The sequence below is a fragment of the Acomys russatus genome, chromosome X (genome assembly GCF_903995435.1).
Source record: "Acomys russatus chromosome X, mAcoRus1.1, whole genome shotgun sequence".
Lineage (NCBI taxonomy): Eukaryota > Metazoa > Chordata > Mammalia > Rodentia > Muridae > Acomys > Acomys russatus.
The window spans coordinates 18615709-18635051 of record NC_067169.1 but is presented as its reverse complement, the minus strand read 5'-3'; the positions used below and the strand labels follow the sequence as shown (position 1 = coordinate 18635051).

General features: G+C 50.7%; 1 protein-coding gene across 3 annotated transcripts; it reads left to right on the top strand.

Annotated features, from left to right (window-relative positions):
- The first annotated feature begins 3156 nt into the window (after positions 1–3156).
- Positions 3157–17045, top strand: Tfe3 (transcription factor binding to IGHM enhancer 3). Of its 3 annotated transcripts, none has more exons than XM_051142294.1 (10): positions 3157–3491; positions 5825–5938; positions 6912–7215; positions 7760–8005; positions 8242–8346; positions 10344–10461; positions 11727–11783; positions 11944–12019; positions 13373–13520; positions 16591–17045. In XM_051142294.1, exons 1-10 carry the CDS (start codon positions 3376–3378, stop codon positions 17026–17028), a joined length of 1722 nt encoding a protein of 573 aa, XP_050998251.1. In that variant the 5' UTR covers positions 3157–3375; the 3' UTR covers positions 17029–17045. The 3 variants fall into 3 exon arrangements, with proteins under 3 accessions (XP_050998251.1, XP_050998253.1, XP_050998252.1); XM_051142296.1 differs by having other exon boundaries at positions 3457–3491; positions 6977–7215; XM_051142295.1 differs by having other exon boundaries at positions 3457–3491; positions 6931–7215.
- The last annotated feature ends 2298 nt before the right edge of the window (positions 17046–19343 follow it).

Below are 19343 nucleotides of genomic sequence, written 5' to 3'. Positions count from 1 at the left end.
AGCCCTGGCTGTCCTGGACTCACTTTGTAGACCAGGCTGGCCTCAAACTCACAGCAATCCACCTGCCTCTGCCTCCGGAATGCTGGCTGGAGTGCTGGGATTAAAGGCATGCACCACCATGCCTGGCTCTTTTTTTTTTTTTTTTTTTTTTTTTTTGAGACAGGGTTTCTCTGTGTAGCCTTGCCTGTCCTGGACTCTTTTTGTAGATCAGGCTGGCCTCAGATTCACAGAGATCTGCCTGCTTCTGCCTCCCAAGGCATGTGCCACCACCGTCTGGCTCCCATGTTACTTTTTTATTTAAGCATATTCTTCAAAAGCTGTCCTAGAGAGGCATGATCTGAGCACTGAGAAGGCAGTGGGTAGGTGAATCTCTATGAGTTCAAGGCCAGCCTGGTCTAAATACAAGTTCTAGGACAGCCAGAGCTATGTAGTGAGACCTTACCTCTACTCTTTCTCTCCCTCCCCCTAAAATTGTGTTCTAATATTTTTAAATTTATTATTATGTACACACTATTCTGCCTGCATGTATACTTGCAGGCCAGTACAGTGCACCAGATTTCACTATAGATGGTTGTGAGCCACCATGCAGTTGCTGGGAATTGAACTCAGGACCTCTGGAAGAGCAGACAGTGCTCTTAACCTCTGAGCCATCTCTACAACCCCTGTTCCAATATTTTTTGAGAAAACAAAAGAGATGTCCACTGTTTAGTTTAGTTTTGTTTTTTTGTTTTGTTTTGTTTTTTGACAGTTTCTCTCTGTGTAGCCCTGGCTGTCCTGCACTCGCTTTGTAGACCAGGCTGGTCTCGAACTTACAGACATCCACTTGCCTCTGCCTCTTGAGTTTATGTGGCTGGGTGTTTTGCCTGCATATACGTCCACTGAGGCCAGCATAAGGAACCCTTGCAACAGGACACTGCTCTGCAAGCTAGGCTGACTTCGAATTAGTGCTCCACCTGCCTGGTCCTCCTGAGTGCTGAGATTGTAGAAGTGCACCACTATGCCTGGCACAGTGTTCAGATTGACTGTTTCAAGACACATATAGCTTGGCACGGTGGCGCACGTCTGTTATTCCCAGCATTTGGGAGGCAGAGGCAGGTGGATCACTGGGAGTTCTAGGCCAGCCTGGTCTACGAAGTGAGTCCAGGACAGCCAAGGAAGGCTACACAGAGAAACCCCGTCTTGGGGAAAAAAATTACAATGTTTCTTCTTGGGGTTGGAGAAGATGGTTTAGCAGTTAAGAACATGCTTTGTCTTCCAAAGGACTGAGGTTCTAGCACCAGGCATGCGTGCAGTACACAAACCCATATGCTGGGAAAACACTCACACACAGAAATTATATCTAAGAGAATAATAATAAAAGATGGAAAAGTCAACCAGTGGTTAGGAGCATTTGCTGCTCTTGTAGAGGACCCAGGCTCTGATTCTCAGTATCCATATGAATGCTTATAGTCACCTGCAACTCCAGTTTCAGGACATCCAGTGCCCTCTTCTGACTTTTTCTTGCTCTTGCATACACACATATACCCTAAATAAATAAATGTGTATTTAAAAATAGTAGCCTAGAGTAGTGGTGTGTGGCACAGCCTTCAATCCCAGTTCTGGGGAGGCAGGGGTAGGCAGATCTCTGTGAATTCAAGGCCAACGTGGTTTTAATATAGTGAGTTCCAGGCCAGCTGGGGCTACAAAAGTGGATCCTGTCTCAAAGCAAAGTAAAATCTTCAAACATAACTTACGACCATAATCTTTCTTCAGTAGCAAGTCCCCATTGTGAGATGGTATGTGTGTGCAGAAATGTACAAGTTTTCAGTACCAAGTGAGGTACCTGGGAAGCGAGATTAGCAGTATCACCAACTGCAAGCACAGTGAGCTTTGAGCTTTCTTGTCTTTTTCTTTGAGGACTGCTGTATCTCAGACCATTCTGCAACTCACTGGGTAGCACTGAGCATCCACTCCTTCTGGCTTTCTCTCCCCTCATACTGTGATTACAGACTTATCCCACCATGCTCCCACACCCGCTTTAATGAAGTTTCTCGTGGTGATCCAACTGATGGTCTTGCAAATGTTGGGAAGCAGGAAGCGGAAGTGGTGGGCTCGGGTGGTTTGTGAGCTATATATGTACCTGAAGGGTATGGATGGAACTGCTGTGTCTATGCCACCCGGCATTTATTTGCCACATACAGGCACCTCCTAAATGTTGAACCAAGTGAACAAATGAGCAATCAATTAATTTGGGGGGGGGGATTTATTGTATGCAAAACAGCTGGCTAGATTTTTTTCACCATTTATCAATAGCCCTCATAGTTCTGCAAACGCACATTATGGCCCCCCGTTTGACACGGCAGGAAAGTGGAGGCGTGGAGTGGAGCAGGTCCTCTGCATTGTTCAAATAGTTCTTTATGATTACAGAAGTCATTCACTGGAAACCAGATCTAATTACCTCCCGTCCACGCATTCATCCATCGGTCAAAAGATTCATTAACCATCTATTGCGTAGTATAATGAGCACAGTACAATAAATACTTTAGATAACAAAACAGGCTGAGCTCTCTCAAGAAGACCAACTCCGTAGCTGGACTGCGGGCAGCGAAAGGGCAAGGTTTCAGCACCACCTTCTAGGAAAGTTGTTGCTTCTGCCTCAGTCACAGCGTGGCTTGAGAAGACGTGGGTACTGAGAAGTTGGAGTGCGGTCCGGGATGACCCAGGGCTAAGAGCCGGCATGGTTCCTCTAAAAGCTCGCCGTGGATACTTTCCACGCAGGCGCAGAAACCCCAAGACCCGGCTTAATATCTTGCTGGGGGGTTGGGGGTTGGGGCTGAGGGGGGAATTGAAGGATGGTGTGGATAAATTGAGGAGAGGGGGTGTGGCTCAGGAAGCTACGCAAAAATAAAGGTGTGTCTCAGCCAAATCACTTCTCGCCTATTTGCTTCCGACGCCCGGGGTGTGGCCTAAAGGGTCCCGTCTTCAAAGGGAGGGCCAAACCCGGTGTTTCCTACGCCTCCAAGTCGTGGCTTAGGGCGGGCCCTCGAATCTCCCCGCAGCAATTGGCTGCCTTGCTTAGGAGGTATGGCCCAACCAGACTTCCATCCCCAGTGTGGTCACTTCCTGTGGAGTTTCCCCAGCCCGGGGAGGAGGGGGAAGAGGACGAGGGGGAGGCGAGCGGTCGTTCGGGGTTAGGTTGTGGGGTGTCGGTCCGTTCAGGGCGGGTGATGACTCACGGCCCATCCCATCTTCCCGACGCCGCCCGCCCGCGCAGAGCTAGCTCCATGGCTTAACGGAGGAGGCAGTGGCGAGCGGGGGGAGGGGGACTCTTATTTTGTTAGGGGGACCGGGCCAAGGCCCGACCGGCCTGGCAGGGCTCGCCCGGGGCCGGGCGTCATGTCTCATGCAGCCGAGCCAGCTCGGGACGGCGTAGAGACTAGCGCGGAGGGCCCTCGAGCCGTGTTCGTGCTGTTGGAAGAGCGCAGGCCAGCCGACTCGGCCCAGCTGCTCAGGTGCGGGACCACCTGGGGCCGGGAATGACAGCTGAGGTTCCCTGGGAACTCATCTCAGGACATTGGGGACCCCAGATTGGGTTTGGAGACTTTTGGCCTATGCTTGAAGGACGTCGGGGTGCCCCATCTTGGGTGGGCACCTCAGATACCTGGTGCTGACCCGCTTAGACTAAAGCTGGGAGTCATATATGGGGGGCTCTTTACTGGGTCTAGCGGGGCCGGTTGTGGAGTATACAGAAACTGGTCTGAGGTAGTTTAACTTGGGAAACTGGTTAGAAGCAGAATTTGGGATTGTTGAGTCGGTAGCAGAAGATGAATTTCACTGTTAGGTGAGGCACTGATTTTAAGGAAATCTTGGGGTTCCCCCCTTCAGTGTGGGAAAAAGGATCCTGGGAGGCAGAGGTGCTATTTGGGGCACCTAGTGACTCCTTGTACCCGGTGCCGTGTTTGGGGATAACATGAATTTGGAGGGGGTTAGGGAAAGGTTTTGGATATGCCAACAGTTGATGGGCCCGGTCATGGCACTGGTGCTACCCTCCATCCCCCTCCCCACCCCGCGTCTGTGTAGAAAAACACCGGCATTGTGGAAACCCCTATTGCCTCTTGGAGTAGGTGCTTAAAATGTGAGGCGGCGGGGCAGACTGGAAAGCTACAGTTCACTTTTAGGCGCGGGGTTGTAGGGGGGCCGGGGGGGGGTGGGGGAGAGGCCTCAAACCTTATTTGGGAACCCAGGGGAGGGTCTTGTTTCCGCTGCCACTCACCCTAGCCTGTCAGCCAGCCCTGCCCACTCCCTACCCACACACCCCCTCTTCCTTTTATTTTGCCCTCCCAAGCCTGTCTCTCAGTTCCCGGGTGTAATCTTGAATCAGTCTATAGAGCTGGAGTGAGTACCGATTGCACCATCCCCGTCTGGGTGGGTCCTCCGTTCCTCCTCATCCTCACTCCCATCGCCCTTGCTCTGAAGCTTCGGCTTTTGCTTGTCCATAACCCTGTCCTCCCCAACACCCGTCCTTTCCAACTTATGTGCACTGGTGCGTGAGTATGGGAGGGGTTGTGCTGAACTCAGCTACTCTCCCAGCTTCCTCTTCCCAACTTCCTGGGTGGTTTTAGAGCCCCATCTGTGGGCAAGGAGAGGAAGGAAGCCCATCGTTGGGGCGGGGAGAGACTTTTTTTTTTTAACCAAGAGGAGTCACAAGCTCTATGGATCTTAAACTTGACTAAATTCAGGGGTGCATATTATTTGGAGATGCGGCGGGTGGAACCCAGTGCTTCATACTTGCTAGGCAAGTGCTGTACCACTTGAGCTATAATACTTCCAGCAAGGATGCATATTCACCCTCCTGTGTGGTTTTTTGCCTGGCCTCTAGGGTCCCTTATACTCAACAGGGAGGACTGAGGAGAACTGTCTTCGATTGCTTCTAACAGCCTAGATCATCACAGTAGTGGGCACAGTTGAAGGGGAGGGATGTTGTTTTGTTTTGTTGCTGCAGTGCAAGCCCCAGCTCCTGTGGGTTTTTGTTTTTTTGAATTTGAGATAAAGTCCGTTTATGTAGTCTAGGCTGATCTCAGCCTTCTTCATCCCAGGCCCGGCTTGCTTTGTATGCCAGTGGCTGTTGACTGAAACAGGTGTGTGTTGTTAGATCTATCTAAAAAGTAAGAGGAGGAGGCTGGGCAGTTTCTTCTAGCTAAGAAAGATGCTTCTCCTGCAAGGCTGATGATGCCCTCAGAGTCTCTTGAGGATGCTCACTGGTGGAGTGAGGGGACCTTCCTTGTTTCCATGCTTCTATTTGGGTGGCTATCAGTGGCCTCTCAACTCTGGTTGGGGCTGGAAGATTTTATTTGCAAAGTGTTAAGTCCTGATGCCAAGGGAACCAAGGAGCCCAGGTCTTTTTGTGATGCATTCAATTTCTATTACAATGGGCTGTTGGGCTGAGGGGTGCCCTCACTTGCTCGGTATGCAAGTGTACTGACTGTGGGTTCACTTTCAGCTGTCGGCAAAACAGTAGGGGATGTGGGGGCTGGGCGAACTCTGAATGTAAAGCCTGGAATCCTTATACAAAGTGAATTGCCATTTCCAAAGTCCTTGTCACCCCCCTCCCAAAAGACCCAGGTTATTGTGATTGTTCTGAGGGAGGGAGTTAGGTTCCAGGCATTTTTATTGTTCTGCCCCTTAAGAGCCTGTGGGTAGCAGTATGGAATAGGAAGAAAGGACCTGGGACGTCTTCTTGGCAGTGCCCTTCTGGGTCTGAGCCCGCCTCAGTGTCTGGGGAAGGGAGGGTATTAGAGCTCCCGGAGGTCACTGATCACCACTCCTTCCTCCCTCCTACCCTCAGCCTGAATTCTTTGCTTCCGGAATCTGGGATTGTTGCTGACATCGAATTAGAAAACATCCTAGACCCTGACAGTTTCTACGAGCTCAAAAGCCAGCCCCTACCCCTCCGCTCCAGGTAGGACTGGCCTAGCTGATCCTTCTACCAGTCCTCCTCCCCACTTGCCTGGGGCCCGGCGAGCCCAGCCAACCCATTCTCCCCTTCTCAGTAGCCTATATTTCCCGGGTGCTGAAATTAGAGGCATGAAGGAGGAAGCCAGGTGAACAAGTCAGTGTGTCTCTGGCTTGCCGGTCCTCTTGTCTTCTTGCCTCCCAACTCGAATTCAGACACAGATCCTCCTGGAAACCTGGCTACCCGGATAGGCGTGGCCTTCCTAAACTCCCGCCCTCCTGTGGGTGGGGCAGTGGAGCCCCTGCTCAGCCCTCTCACACCTGGTAAACCCAGCCACCCCCCCCCCCCCCTCAGCTCTGGAGCGTCCAGGCTAGTGGGTGGAAGCCTAAATGTGCTGAGTCATCGGCCTGGGCTCTAAGAGAGGGGAGGGGACCTGGGAAGAGGGGCAGGAAGAGAGAGGATTGTGAAACCTCTGAGATTTTTCAAGACTAACTAGCTGCTAGCAGCAGAATCCTGGCCAGGGAGGAAATGGAGTCTGGAGCGTCGCCGGAGCTCCATGTCCACCTCCAGGAGCTCCCGATTAGTCTTACCAACCCTCGGGGTTCACGGGTCACCCTTCAGCTTCAGTTCCACTTGAGCTCACCTTTTTAGTAAGGAAAAACTTCTCTGGCACTTGCGCACACTCTCTCTGAACCTACTTAAAACCGAGGTTTCACCATTAAAGCCGAGGGCTACAATCTATTTCCCCTCGAGGAACTGGCCAGACTGTGACCTCTCTCTGTTGATGGAATAATGTCTGGTCCCAGCGGCTCCTGAGCCCCCACATCCAGGCCTGGTACCTCTGTCTCCCACCCACACACACTGTGGTCTCTGTTCCGAGACCACAGCCTGTTTCTGGCTCTTGTCCAGCACTCTCAGACCCTTAGGCTTGAAAAGAGACTTGTAGCTTACCTGTGGCCCCGTATCTCCCGTTCCACAGCCTCCCAATATCACTGCAGGCCACACCAACCACCCCAGCTACACACTCTGCATCGTCTTCTGCAGGGGGCTCCCGGACCCCTGCCATGTCATCATCGTCATCATCACGGGTCCTGCTGCGTCAGCAGCTTATGAGAGCCCAGGCCCAGGAACAGGAGAGGCGTGAGAGGCGGGAACAGGCAGCGGCCGCTCCCTTCCCCAATCCTGCACCTGCCTCACCAGCCATCTCTGTGATTGGTGTATCTGCTGGCGGCCACGCGCTGAACCGTCCACCCCCTGCTCAGGTGCCCAGAGAGGTGCTGAAGGTAAGCACAGACCTAGAAGCGCTGCAAGCAGTGGCTAAGAAGTGGTTCTAGGAGCTAAGGGGTGGCCTGGGGTCCCACTGGCTTTTGGACAGGGTCCAGGTGGGTCTAAGGACAGTTCGTGGTAGTGTTTAATGATGTGCGGTTGTACCCCCTGCGCTTTCTGGCGTACCTGGGAGGCGTACCTGGGAGGCATACCTGGGAGGCATACCTGGGAGGCGTACCTGGGAGGCGTAGGGGGGAGGCGTAGGGGGGAGGCGTAAGTGAGTTAGTTCCTGATTCTGTTGGGTGGTGTCGGAGACTGAGCGGGGACTAAATCTCTGAGGTCTCCGACAAGGTGATTGGATTTTGGAGGCGCTAAAAGGTTTTTCTGGGGAAAGAGGTTTTGGGGTATCGGGGAGATGGACTAATACTTTGGAGATCTCAAATTTTAGGTCCCGTTTGTCCGCTCGCGCCTAAAAATCGGCGAGTCACGGGGCTAAGGCTCAGAGTTATTCCTCTGAGCTTCTGCGTGTGTCTCTCTCCTTCTCCGCTGTCTATTTCACAGGTTCAGACCCACCTGGAGAACCCCACACGCTACCACCTGCAGCAAGCTCGCCGGCAGCAAGTGAAACAGTATTTATCTACCACGCTTGGACCCAAGCTGGCTTCCCAGGCTCTTACCCCACCACCAGGGCCTGCCACTGCTCAGCCACTTCCTGCCCCTGAAACAGCCCACGCCACCGGCCCCACAGGCAGTGCTCCTAACAGCCCCATGGCGCTACTCACCATCGGATCCAGCTCCGAGAAGGAGGTAAGAGGTTGTAGATAATCTTACGCCCTCCGTCCGTCCCTCCAGTTGTTTATTACTGTTCCGTTTGTGGCGCGCGCGTGTGCGCGTGCGTCTGTGTGAATGCTTGTGGTGCTGGGACTAGACTCCAGGGCCTTGCACATTGCTAGGCCAGCAGCACTCTACCATTAAGCTACTCCCACCCTCAGCCTCCCCTTCCAATTCTTCTAATCCTGTACAGTATTTACTTCTTCCCCCAGATTGATGATGTCATTGATGAGATCATCAGCCTGGAGTCCAGTTACAACGATGAGATGCTCAGCTATCTTCCCGGAGGCACTGCAGGGCTGCAACTCCCCAGCACGGTGAGGCCCTAAGAAGGGAGGTGGTCTGAAAGTTACGGCATTCCTCTGTCACTAAGACCACACCCACACTGGCTGTGTGTGTATACGAGCGACCCTTGCCATACATTGTACTGAGGTAGAGAGAAAGGCCTTATATTGAAAAAGGAGCTTAGGCCACTGCTGCCCTTGGGCCGTTGTCGGACTTCACGGAGAGGTAGCCCTGGTAAACTTAGGGTATATATACTATGGGGGAGTTTAGAGTATTTTACCTGGGCACCCGGGTTGTGCTCTGCTAAGTACTAAGAGATGGAAGTCATGTAGCAGTTTGTACGTCCCAAGAGATTCGGGCACCGCCGTGTAGTAGTGTAGTAATCAGAACCAAAGGCTTTGCTTATAACACGCGGTCAGAACGGACCAAGTCCCTTGCAATGAATTTGGGGGGGTGGAGAGGCTGGACCCTTGTAAAGAATGGCTGCAACTTGCCAGCGCAAGAGATCTGCCATTATACCGGTCTGAGTCTGGAGCATTCAGAGAATCTCCTGACTTGCTTTGGCAAGTGACCGCATAGCTTTTCCCGACGTACCAAAAGGATAGAACCTTGTAGGGGAATGGTAGAAGTTTCGGGGGCGGGGGCTAGCAGTGTAGCTGAGTAGAGTGCCTAGCATGTATGAGGTCCTAGGTTCTATCCTCCGTGCCAGGCACACAAAAAAGTTCCCCTTTATCAAAACTTCCCTGGACACAACTAGAGGGTGCACGAGCCAGATCCGAAAGCCTCAGAGGGTTTCAGAGTATGGCAGCTCATCAAAGGCTAGGACAGGGTGCCCTGCTCCACAAGTGTGTTTGTTGTACCAGACCGTAACCAGGATAGTGAGAGTGAGACCCAAATTAGGCTGCTGGAAAAGCAGCACTGGCTGGGAAACAGACGAGAGATCCCGAGATAGCAGAACGTGTGAGTAGGCGCGGAGTCAAGACCTTGGTAAATGATCAGGAGGAGTTCATAGTTTTTAAAGAAGGGATCATACTAAAGGCTGGGGATTAGGCTGGAACTCTCTAGAAAGCCAGACTTTGGATGGTGTGTGTTGCCACGTTAGGTTACCTAGGTCTGAGGAGCTTGAGTTGCAGGGTTCCAAGAATGCTGCTTTGGAATGCTGTGCTGGGAACAGCTAACAGCCTGGAATGTCAGATCTGAACTGACAGAGACCTCAAACCTGTGATTTTTTTTTCCCCCCCAGCATTCTTCTTTTCCGAGGCGGCCTTGGAGTTTTAGGGAAGGGCTTCAGAGGCCACTGAGATAATTTGAGTGGCTGGGTGGGTGGACCTTAGTTCCCACTAACCAGGGAAAGTTCACTTGGTTCTGTTCCTGCTGTTAATTAAGTACAATGTGAAACTTCCCTGAAGGCAGAGGGAAGGCCTGGAATCCTTAGGCCTTGTATTAGAGGCCGCTGGCGCTTTTTTTATTATTCATTTTGGTTTTGTTTGTTAGTTTTTTGATACAGGGTTTCTCTGTGTAGCCCTGGATGTCCTGGACTCACTTTGTAGACTAGGCTGGCCTCAAACTCAGAGATCCGCCTGCCTCTACCTCCCTGAGTGCTGAGATTATAGGCGTGTACCATTGCGCCTGTCTCAGAGGGCTATGGCTTTTTTGTTTTGGTTTGGTTTTTGTTGCTGTTTTTTGGAGACAGGGTTTCTCTGTGTATCCCTGATTGTCCTGGACTCACTCTGTAGACCAGGTTGGCCTCAAACTCATAGCAATCTGCCTGCCACTTTTTTCTTTTCATTTTCTTTCTTTCTTTTTTTTTTTGGAAACAGGGTTTCTCTGTGTAGCCCTGGCTGTCCTAGACTCACTCTGTAGACCAGGCTGGCTTTGAACTCCCAGAGATCCACCTGCCTCTGCTTCTCAAGTGCTGGGATTAAAGGTGTGCGCCACCAAGCCTGGCTGGGCTGGGCTCTGGCTTTTAATACGTGAGGGTCAGGAGCCTGAATTTGAGGAGGCTATTCTATGCCTTTGCTGTCCACAGCTGCCTGTGTCGGGAAACCTGCTTGATGTGTACAGCGGTCAGGGAGTGGCCACACCGGCTATCACTGTCAGCAATTCCTGTCCAGCTGAGCTGCCGAACATCAAACGGGAGCTCTCTGGTAAGTGCTAGGCTCTTGGCCCTTTACCCTACTCTGTCCCTGAGCCAAGCCCTGTCACTGTCATGTCTGGGGCTAGACCTAGTTCTAGGAAGAGGGTTTGAGCCTTTCAGAAACAGGTCCGGGCCGGGGCTGGGAGTGTAGCTTGGTGTCTGCAAGACCCTAGGTTCCTTGCCAATCACCACAGAGAAGAGAAACAAAGCCAACTGCTTTCCTCTTTTTTTTTTTTTTTTCCTCATATGGCTCTTGGTCCTACTTTCACCTCGTTTTCTCTGACTTCCTCTTATACTGGGTGTAACAGAAGGCCCGTGCCACCATAGTTTCATTAAAAAAAATAGCAAAGAGAGACATTTTGTTTATTTTTTTGAAACACAGTTTCACTCTGTAGCCTAGGCTGACCTCAAATTCCCAGCAGCCCTCTTGCCTTGGCTTCCCGAGTGCTGAAATTACAGAGCTATGCCCGATGCCCAACTCTGGAACTCCCTTATATAGCCCAGGCTGGCACTGAACTTGGAGCGATTTTCCTGTCTCTCCTTCACAATGCTGGGATGACAGGCATGAACTATCATGCCTGCCTCGAGACGTTTTTAAAAAGAGTCAACAGGGATGGTGGGGCATGACTGTGCTCCCAGCACTTGGAAGGTTTAAGGCCAGTATGGGCTACATATTAAGACCCTGTCTTTAAAAAAAAAGAAGAAGACAACAGATGAGAAGACGAAGAGAAGGAAGAAGAGAAAGAAGAGGAGGAGGAGGAAGTTAAAGAGAAGCAGCAGCAGAAGATGATGATGATGACAATGATGACAAAGGGACTGGAGAGATGGCTCAGCAGTTAAGAACACTTGCTGCTCTTCCAGATGTCCTGGGTTTGATTCCCAGCAACCACATGGTGGCTCATAACTCTCTGTTATTTGGTTTCCAGGGGATGCCATGCCCTCTTCTGAGTTCCTTGGATACCAGGCACACACGTGGTGTGCATTCACACATGAAGACAAAACATCCATACACAGAAAATAAAAACAAATCCTTTTTTTTTTTTTTTTAATCACTCCAAGTCTGGCTCTGTGGCCAACCTTTGTAGTTGCAGCTAATTTGGAGACTTGAGAAGGCTTAAGTCAGGTGTTCAAGGCCAGCCTGGACAACAAAGCAAGAGCCCATCTCTAAGAAAGTCGCACCTTCTGTCCCTCTCCCACTAGCCCCTACCTCTGCATCTGCAGGGACTCCGCTTCCTCTACCCAGAGGCCCTGATATCCACCCTCACTCTCTTCCAGAAACCGAGGCAAAGGCCCTTTTGAAGGAGCGACAGAAGAAAGACAATCACAACCTAAGTAAGCCCGTGAGCAGGTGCACTTGCCCACCTGCCACACAGCCCTGCCGTGCTCCTTGCTTCAAGGGCCACCTTCCATGGGGAGCCTCCTGTTCTCCCTCTTTCTTCACCCATTGATGACTCTTTTCCTACTCTTTCTTTTTCTCCCCGTCTCTTGAAAGTTGAACGACGCAGGCGATTCAACATTAACGATAGGATCAAAGAGCTGGGCACCCTCATCCCCAAGTCCAATGATCCGTGAGTCTGGGCTGGGGACCCCAGGCCAATGGGAGGTGGACCGAGCACACTGAACTAGGAAAGTTATTCCTTGGTGTGTCTGCCATGTAGTCTTGCCCAGACAAAAGTTCTCTGAGCTGGATGCCGAGGCTCATACCTGTAATCACAGCACTGGGGAGGCTGGGGCAGGAGGCTTGCCATGAGTTCAAGACCAGCCTGGGCTACATAGTAAGTTCAAGGCTATCCTGGGCTACAGAGTGAGACTCTGCATCAAAAAAACAATACCTCCCCCCCAAAAGAGCTCTCTGTCTTTTCTTAGCTGGAGGACTGTAGAGCCTCAACTTTTGAATGAGCAGTGTTTGTCCTATCTGCACCCCGTGGAACACAAACACAAGTGTTCTATTCATTAAGCACTTTTGATGCCTCAGGGGTTAGTGGTTGGGTTTTTTTTTTTTTTTTTTTTTTTTTTTTTTGCTTCGTCCCAGGTACTCTGCTAGGCTCTGAGGGCATCAGAGGGAACAAAAAAGAAAAATACCCTTATCCTCTCGGGTCTGATGCTTTCGTTGGGGCAAGTAGACAGTTAAGACCAAGAAAATCCATGATACATGTTTTAATGGGGGTTATGGAACATAAAGAACAGAAGGGAACTGGCCATGGTGGTGTCTGCCTGTCATCCCAGCATTCAGCAGTCTTGAGGCAGGAGGATCTGGAGTGTGAGGCCAGCCTCCAAACAGCAGCCCAAACCACAGGGGAACCCCAGGGGTGGCTTGGTGGTTGACAGCACTGACCGCTGTTCCAGAAGCCCTGGCTTTGATTCTAGTGCCTTTGACTCCAGTTCCAGGGGATCCGTTACCCTTTTCTGACCCCCATGGGCATCAGGCAGGGTGTACATACATACATGCAAGCAAAACACCCATACACAGAAAAGGGGGGGGGAACCACAGAAGGGAGATGAGAGGATGTTGGAATGATGAAGACAAAAGTACTGTGTGCAGGGGCCCTGCGATCATCCCCAGTGCAGAGCAGGAGTAGGCAAGATTAAGGAGGCTACATGTTGGGGGGCTGGGGGGGTGGGCGCTGCTCTAAGGTGCAGGGTTGTATCTGAGTACAGGACCCAAGATGAAAGTAGTTTCTCATGTTAACACCGAGAGGCCAGAAGATGTAGGGCTTCCAGGTTTCGGGGTATAATGGCCACCACTGGAAGATTGCAAGCATAGAGGTTTGGTTTTTTTGGGGGTTTTGTAAGCATTCTAACCCTTTGATTTACCTCAAGTTCTGACATGTGGTCAGGTAGCCTACCTGGTACAGCCCCCCTGAGAGACTTCATATGCAGCACTCGGCCTTTTCCCTGCCCTTCCCTCTTGGGCTCCACAGGGAGATGCGTTGGAACAAGGGCACCATCCTGAAGGCTTCTGTGGATTATATCCGCAAGTTACAGAAGGAACAGCAACGCTCCAAAGACCTGGAGAGCCGGCAGCGATCCCTGGAGCAAGCCAACCGAAGCCTGCAGCTCCGAATTCAGGTGTGGGGGCAGCAAATGGGAAGGGTGACTGGAAGGAACTTCCTGCAGGTGGAGGCAAAGAAAGAACTGGCTAGCTTTCCCTTTAGGCAACCCAATTCAAATGATGGTGGAGATAATTAGCACACCATTAACAGGAGCGGTAAGGACACCTGGCATGGTGTCCTTTAAACCTGCCTGCCATTCAGGAGACACAGGCAGGCGGAACCGAGGGCCAGGGCCAGCCTCTGTCATTAAAAACTAGAAATGAGAAACAGATGGCTCACTGGCTGCTCTTCCAGAGGATTTTTTTATTTGTTTGTTTTTCGAGATAGGGTTTCTCTCTGTAGCCTTGGCTGTCCTGGACTCTTTGTAGACTAGGCTGGCTTTAAACTCACAGAGATCTGCCTGCCTATCTCTTCAAGTGCTGGGATTAAAGGCATGCAACACCATGCCTGGCATTTGGGGGAAGGGGGAGCTGGGGTTGTCTTTTTTTTTTTTTTTTTTTTTTTGGTTTTTCGAGACAAGGTTTCTCTGTGTAGCCTTGGCTGTCCTGGACTAACTTTGCAGAGCAGGTTGGCCTTGAACTCACAGCAATCCACTTGCCTCTGCCTCTCGAGTGCTGGGATTAAAGGCGTGCGCCACCACTGCCCGGCTTGTTTTTTTTTGTTTTGTTTTTGTTTTTGTTTTTTTCCCCCGAGACAGGGTTTCTCTGTGTAGCCTTGCCTGTCTTGGATTACAGGCATGTTGTCACTGCACACACTGGGCTTTTGTTTTTTTGTTTGTTTGGTTGGTTGGTTTGGTTTGTTGTTGTTGTTCTTGTTGCTTGTTTTGTTTTTGAGACAGGGTTTCTCTGTGTAACAGCCCTCTCTGTCCTGGACACGCTTTGTCCACCAGGCAGTCCTTGAACTCCCAGAGATCCAAGTGCTGGGATTAAAGGCATAGGCCACCACAGTGGCCATGGCTTTTGATTTTTTGTTTGTTTTTGGTTTTCGAGACACGGTTTCTTTGTTTAGCCTTGGCTGTCCTGGACTCGATTTGTAGACCAGGCTGGCCTCGAACTCACAGCAATCCACCTGCCTCTGCCTCCAGAGTGCTGGGATCAAAGGCGTGCGTCACCATACTTGGTGGTTTTTGGTTTTTAATACAGGGTTTTTCTCTGTAGTCTTGAGTGTCCTGGATGGAACTCACTCAGTAGACCAGGCTGGCCACCAAGTCACAGAGATCCACCTCCCTCTACTGAGATTAAAGGCGTGTGCCACCACCGCCTGACTGTTTGATTTTTTAAAGCACCTACAACATTCAACAACACTCTGTGACTGCAGTTCCAGGAGATCTGATGCCCTTTCCTTGCATCCACATTCACTGCTCACGTGATGCGCATACATGCAGGCAAAGCACTTATACATACAAAAATAAGTCTTAAAAAATAGACAAAGAGTCTCATCTGGGTCTGCCTGCACATTCATTTGATCGCCGGGAGGCAGAGGAAGGGCATATCTCTGAATTCAAGGCCAGCCTGGTCTACATAGTGAGTTCCAGGATGGCCAGGGCTACATAGTGAGATATCTAAGGAAAAAAAGAGAGGAAGAGTCTCTAAATAAAAAATAGTATGAATATGTTGGACCCTGGAGTCCAATTCAGGAAGGGGGTCACCGCGAGAGACCACTCAAGTCACACAGGCTGGAGGTATAGGTAAAATTTATTACTGACACATCAGAAGTCCCAATTGTTGATGTGTCAGGGTCCCTCAGCACTTGGGAGGTGAAGGACCCCGAGTAGCTGTTACAGGCTAGTTTTAAAGGCTAAAACCACAAGGCAGGTGGGGTTGCTTATCAAGTTAGACCATATGGACATTAGGACATCTGGCATTGGGAAGCTCTTTGTAGGGGCTTGGGTGTGGGTCTCCAGAGCGGTTACTGAAAGCCATTGGGGACATCTGATATTTGGAAACTTACATGTATGTAACTATTCTGGGAACTAGGGTGGAACTTTTGAAGTTAGCATTAACGAGAACTGGGAGAGGCGAGCAAGGCTGGACAAGCGAACAAGCATCTTGTATTTTACAATTTTACAGTTTCTCAAATATTTGCTAGTATGCGTGGCACTTATCTTGTCCAGTATACTGTAAAAAGAGCTGTGTGTCCTGCTGAGCACAGTGGCGCATGCCTTTAATCCCAAGGAGGCATAGGCAGGCAGATCACTGTGAGTTTGAGGCCAGCCTGGTCTACATAGTGAGTCCAGGACAGCCAAGGCTACAGAGAAACCTTGTCTCAAAAGAAAAAAAAAAAGCTGTATGCCTATTAACTCATTTTAAATTTATTTATTTATTTATAACGTATACAGCATTCTGCCTAGATGTAGGCCTATACACTAGAAGAGGGCAGCAGATCTCATTATAGATGGTTGTGAGCCACCGTGTGGTTGCTGGGAATTGAACTCATGACCTCTGGAAGAACAGACAAGCGCTCTTAATTGCTGAACCATCTCTCCAGCCCCCACCTATTAACTCATTTAATTCCCAGAAACAGCCATGTGAGATGACCCAGCATTATTGTACCATTTTACAGATGGGGAGACTGGGTCTCTGGAGCTCAGAGAGTAAACATGAAATTTTGCAAGTAGAGAGGGCCAGAGGCTGCATTGGAACCTAGTAGCTTGCCCTTTTTTGTTTTTCTTTTTCTGAGACAGGGTTTCTCTGTGTAGCCTGGGCTGACCTGGACTCACTTTTTAGACCAGGCTGGCCTCAAACTCACAGTGATCCACCTGTCTCTGCCTCCCCAGTGTTGGTGTTTTTCTTTTCCTTTCTTTCTTTTCTTATTTATTTATTTATTTATTTATTTATTTATTTATTTATTTATTGGTTTGGCTTTTCTAGGCAAGGTCTTTCTGTGTAGCCCTGACTATCCTGGACTAACTTTGTAGACCAGGCTGACCTCGAACTCACAGAGATCTGCCTGCCTCTGCCTCTGGATTAAAGGCGTGGGCCACCACGCCCAGCAGTACCCTGCCCTTTTACGTGAATACCCTTCTCTACCTAGGAGGGCCTTTGAACCTCAGCTTACTTTGTACCTACCTTTTTCCTTTTTTGCAGGAGCTAGAGCTGCAGGCCCAGATCCATGGTCTGCCAGTACCCCCTACCCCAGGACTGCTCTCCCTAGCCACTAGTTCAATCTCTGACAGCCTCAAGGCAGAGCAGCTGGACATTGAGGAGGAGGGCAGGCCAAGCACAACGTTCCATGTATCAGGGGGACCTACCCAGAGTGCTCTTCAGCAGCAGCCTCCTGCACCGCCCTCAGATGCCCTTCTGGACCTGCACTTTCCCAGCGAGCATTTGGGGGATCTGGGGGACCCCTTCCACCTGGGCCTAGAGGACATTCTGATGGAGGAGGAAGGGGTGGTGGGAGGACTGTCAGGGGGAGCCCTGTCTCCACTGCGGGCTGCCTCTGACCCCCTGCTTTCTTCAGTATCCCCGGCTGTCTCCAAGGCCAGCAGCAGGCGCAGCAGCTTCAGCATGGAGGAGGAGTCCTGATCAGGTCTCACTCTCCCCCCCCCTTGGACCTCCCCATCCAGGGAAGGAGGAGAGCCTGGAGGAGACCCCCACCCTGCCTTTTTCCTCACCCTCCTGTGAGTCTGCCCAGTCCAGGAACTCTGGGGGAAGCCAAGTTGCAATCAGGCCCCGCCCCTTCCCCAAAGCAACCGCCCTGCCCAGTATTTCTGAGGGAGAAAGCAGGAGACAGCTGTGGAAACTCAGTTGTCTCTTGAACATCACAGCCTTGCCCCAGGCCCCACTCACTCCTGCCTAGGGAGGGAGGCAGGATAAGGTTACGCCCCTGGCCACTAAGGGACAGGTTTCCCAAGGGAAGGAGATGTCTGGATACTGCTCCATTCCTTCCCTGGGAACTTCCAGTCCAGCTTTTCCTGGCACTGGAAGACGTATGAAAAGGACAAAGACTCAGCCCTGGAGGGTTAAAGCCCTGTCCCTTCCTTATCCCTGCCTTGCTCTGGCAAGGAACAGAAGTCAGGGTGTGATCCAGCCCGTTCCTCTGGGACCCATCCCTTCTCTGTAGAAAAAGCCCAGCACAGGTATTTCAGGTATGGAGGAATCACTAGGCTCAGATCGCCCTTGTAGAGGCCCAGGCCCTGGCCCTTAGCAACATCCCATGCAAGCATTCCACTAAGCAGGGAGCAGTGGTCCCTAAACTCCCTGCCTTACCCTGGGACCAACCTGGGACCTGATCTATGCAGGCCCTGTGCTGACCTCGTTCTTGGGGAAGGGAACACATTTTTGAAATCTTGTGGCTTGAATTTGTAGACCTAGATCAGATGAGACTTAAACCCTCACCTTTGGGAAGACCTTGCCTTTTCTGCCTTGGGGGCCAGTTTGGGGAGACGGATAGGGATTAGTGTGGACCCCGCCTAGGTACCCCAAAATACTACCCCAATACTTCTCTTCAACTTGTACTAAATGGTAAAGGCGTGACCAGCCCATTTCCCAGCCCAGGGAAAAAATAGAAGTCTCCCCTAAAAGGCAGGGGCCTGGAGGAAAGGTAGCAAAAATCTATTTTACCATTAATTTGTTTATGTGATTTTTTTAAATTGAACCCACCTACTCAGAAGCTAGGTCAACCCTGACCTCTGCCCCCACCCACACAGTTCTCTATTTGGGGGACTACCCCTGTTTCAGAGCCAGTCTCCACCAAGTCCCATCCCTGCCACCTATATCCAAGGTCCCCAGGTTTAAAAGCTGGGGCCAGGCCCCAAGGAGGCTTTACTGAGGGGTCTGTAGGTTTGTGACTAAAATAATAAATGCTAGGCGTGTTTGATGCGCTTTTAACTTTGGCACCGAGTCTCTTGTTCTTGTTTTTGACTGGGCAGTGACCAGGGCCCCTGCAGGCCAGGAGAAAGAACAATTTTAGGAGAAACAACAGATTTCAAGAGGGCCAGACTGAGAATTTTTAGTTAAAATGAGAGCCTGGAGAGAAACCGCCTGCAAGCAAAAGCAATAAGCCTTCCTAAGGGCCTGCCACGCATCAGCCCAATTGCTGTGCTTTCCCCAGATTTATTGGGGGGCAGGAGGGGGGCAGTATTGGCCTGTGTGCTGCTGCTTCCTCTCATTTGCTTTGTCAGAGAAGCTAGGAGAATTGGTAACTTTTCTAGACAGACAGTGTGTCAAGCCTGAATGCTATGCGTGGGAACCTAGGAGACAGGATAGTCCTCTCCTTGCAGGACTGAACATAAATCCTAGCTAACCCTCCAGCACCCAGCCACAGCCTGTGGGCTCAGTGATAAGGTATTTGAGAGCTTCAAAGGTGATTATTCATGCTGGCGGCCCGACAAAGACAAAAGGGGATGGTGGGGAGGGCAAGCATTGCCACCATGCCTGGAATTCCAGCACTGAGGAGGTTAAGGGCAAGAGTTTGCAAATTTAAGGACAGCCTAGGCTACACAGACCCTATCAACATCAAAAAACAAAACAAAACAAAAATAAAGGAGCCCATTAGTTTGACATTCTGGGGCATGTAAATGAAGATAGTACACATATGTAGCCTGTTTAAGACAAGGTCTCTCGGGAGGCAGAGGCAGGCAGATCACTGAGTTCAAGGCCAGCCTGGTCTACAAAGCAAGTCCAGGACACCCAAGGGTACCAGAGAAACCCTTTCTCGGAAAACAAAAACAAAACAAACAAAAAAGACAAGGTCTCAGGTAGTCCAACCTAGCTTAGAATTCTGGATCCTCTGCCTCCTGAGAAGTGGGTCTGCAGACAGACCCAGGACAAGCATTTTTAATCTTAACATCACCAGCAGACCAGCCCCTATGAATGGCCAGTCCTGGTTACTGCATCAT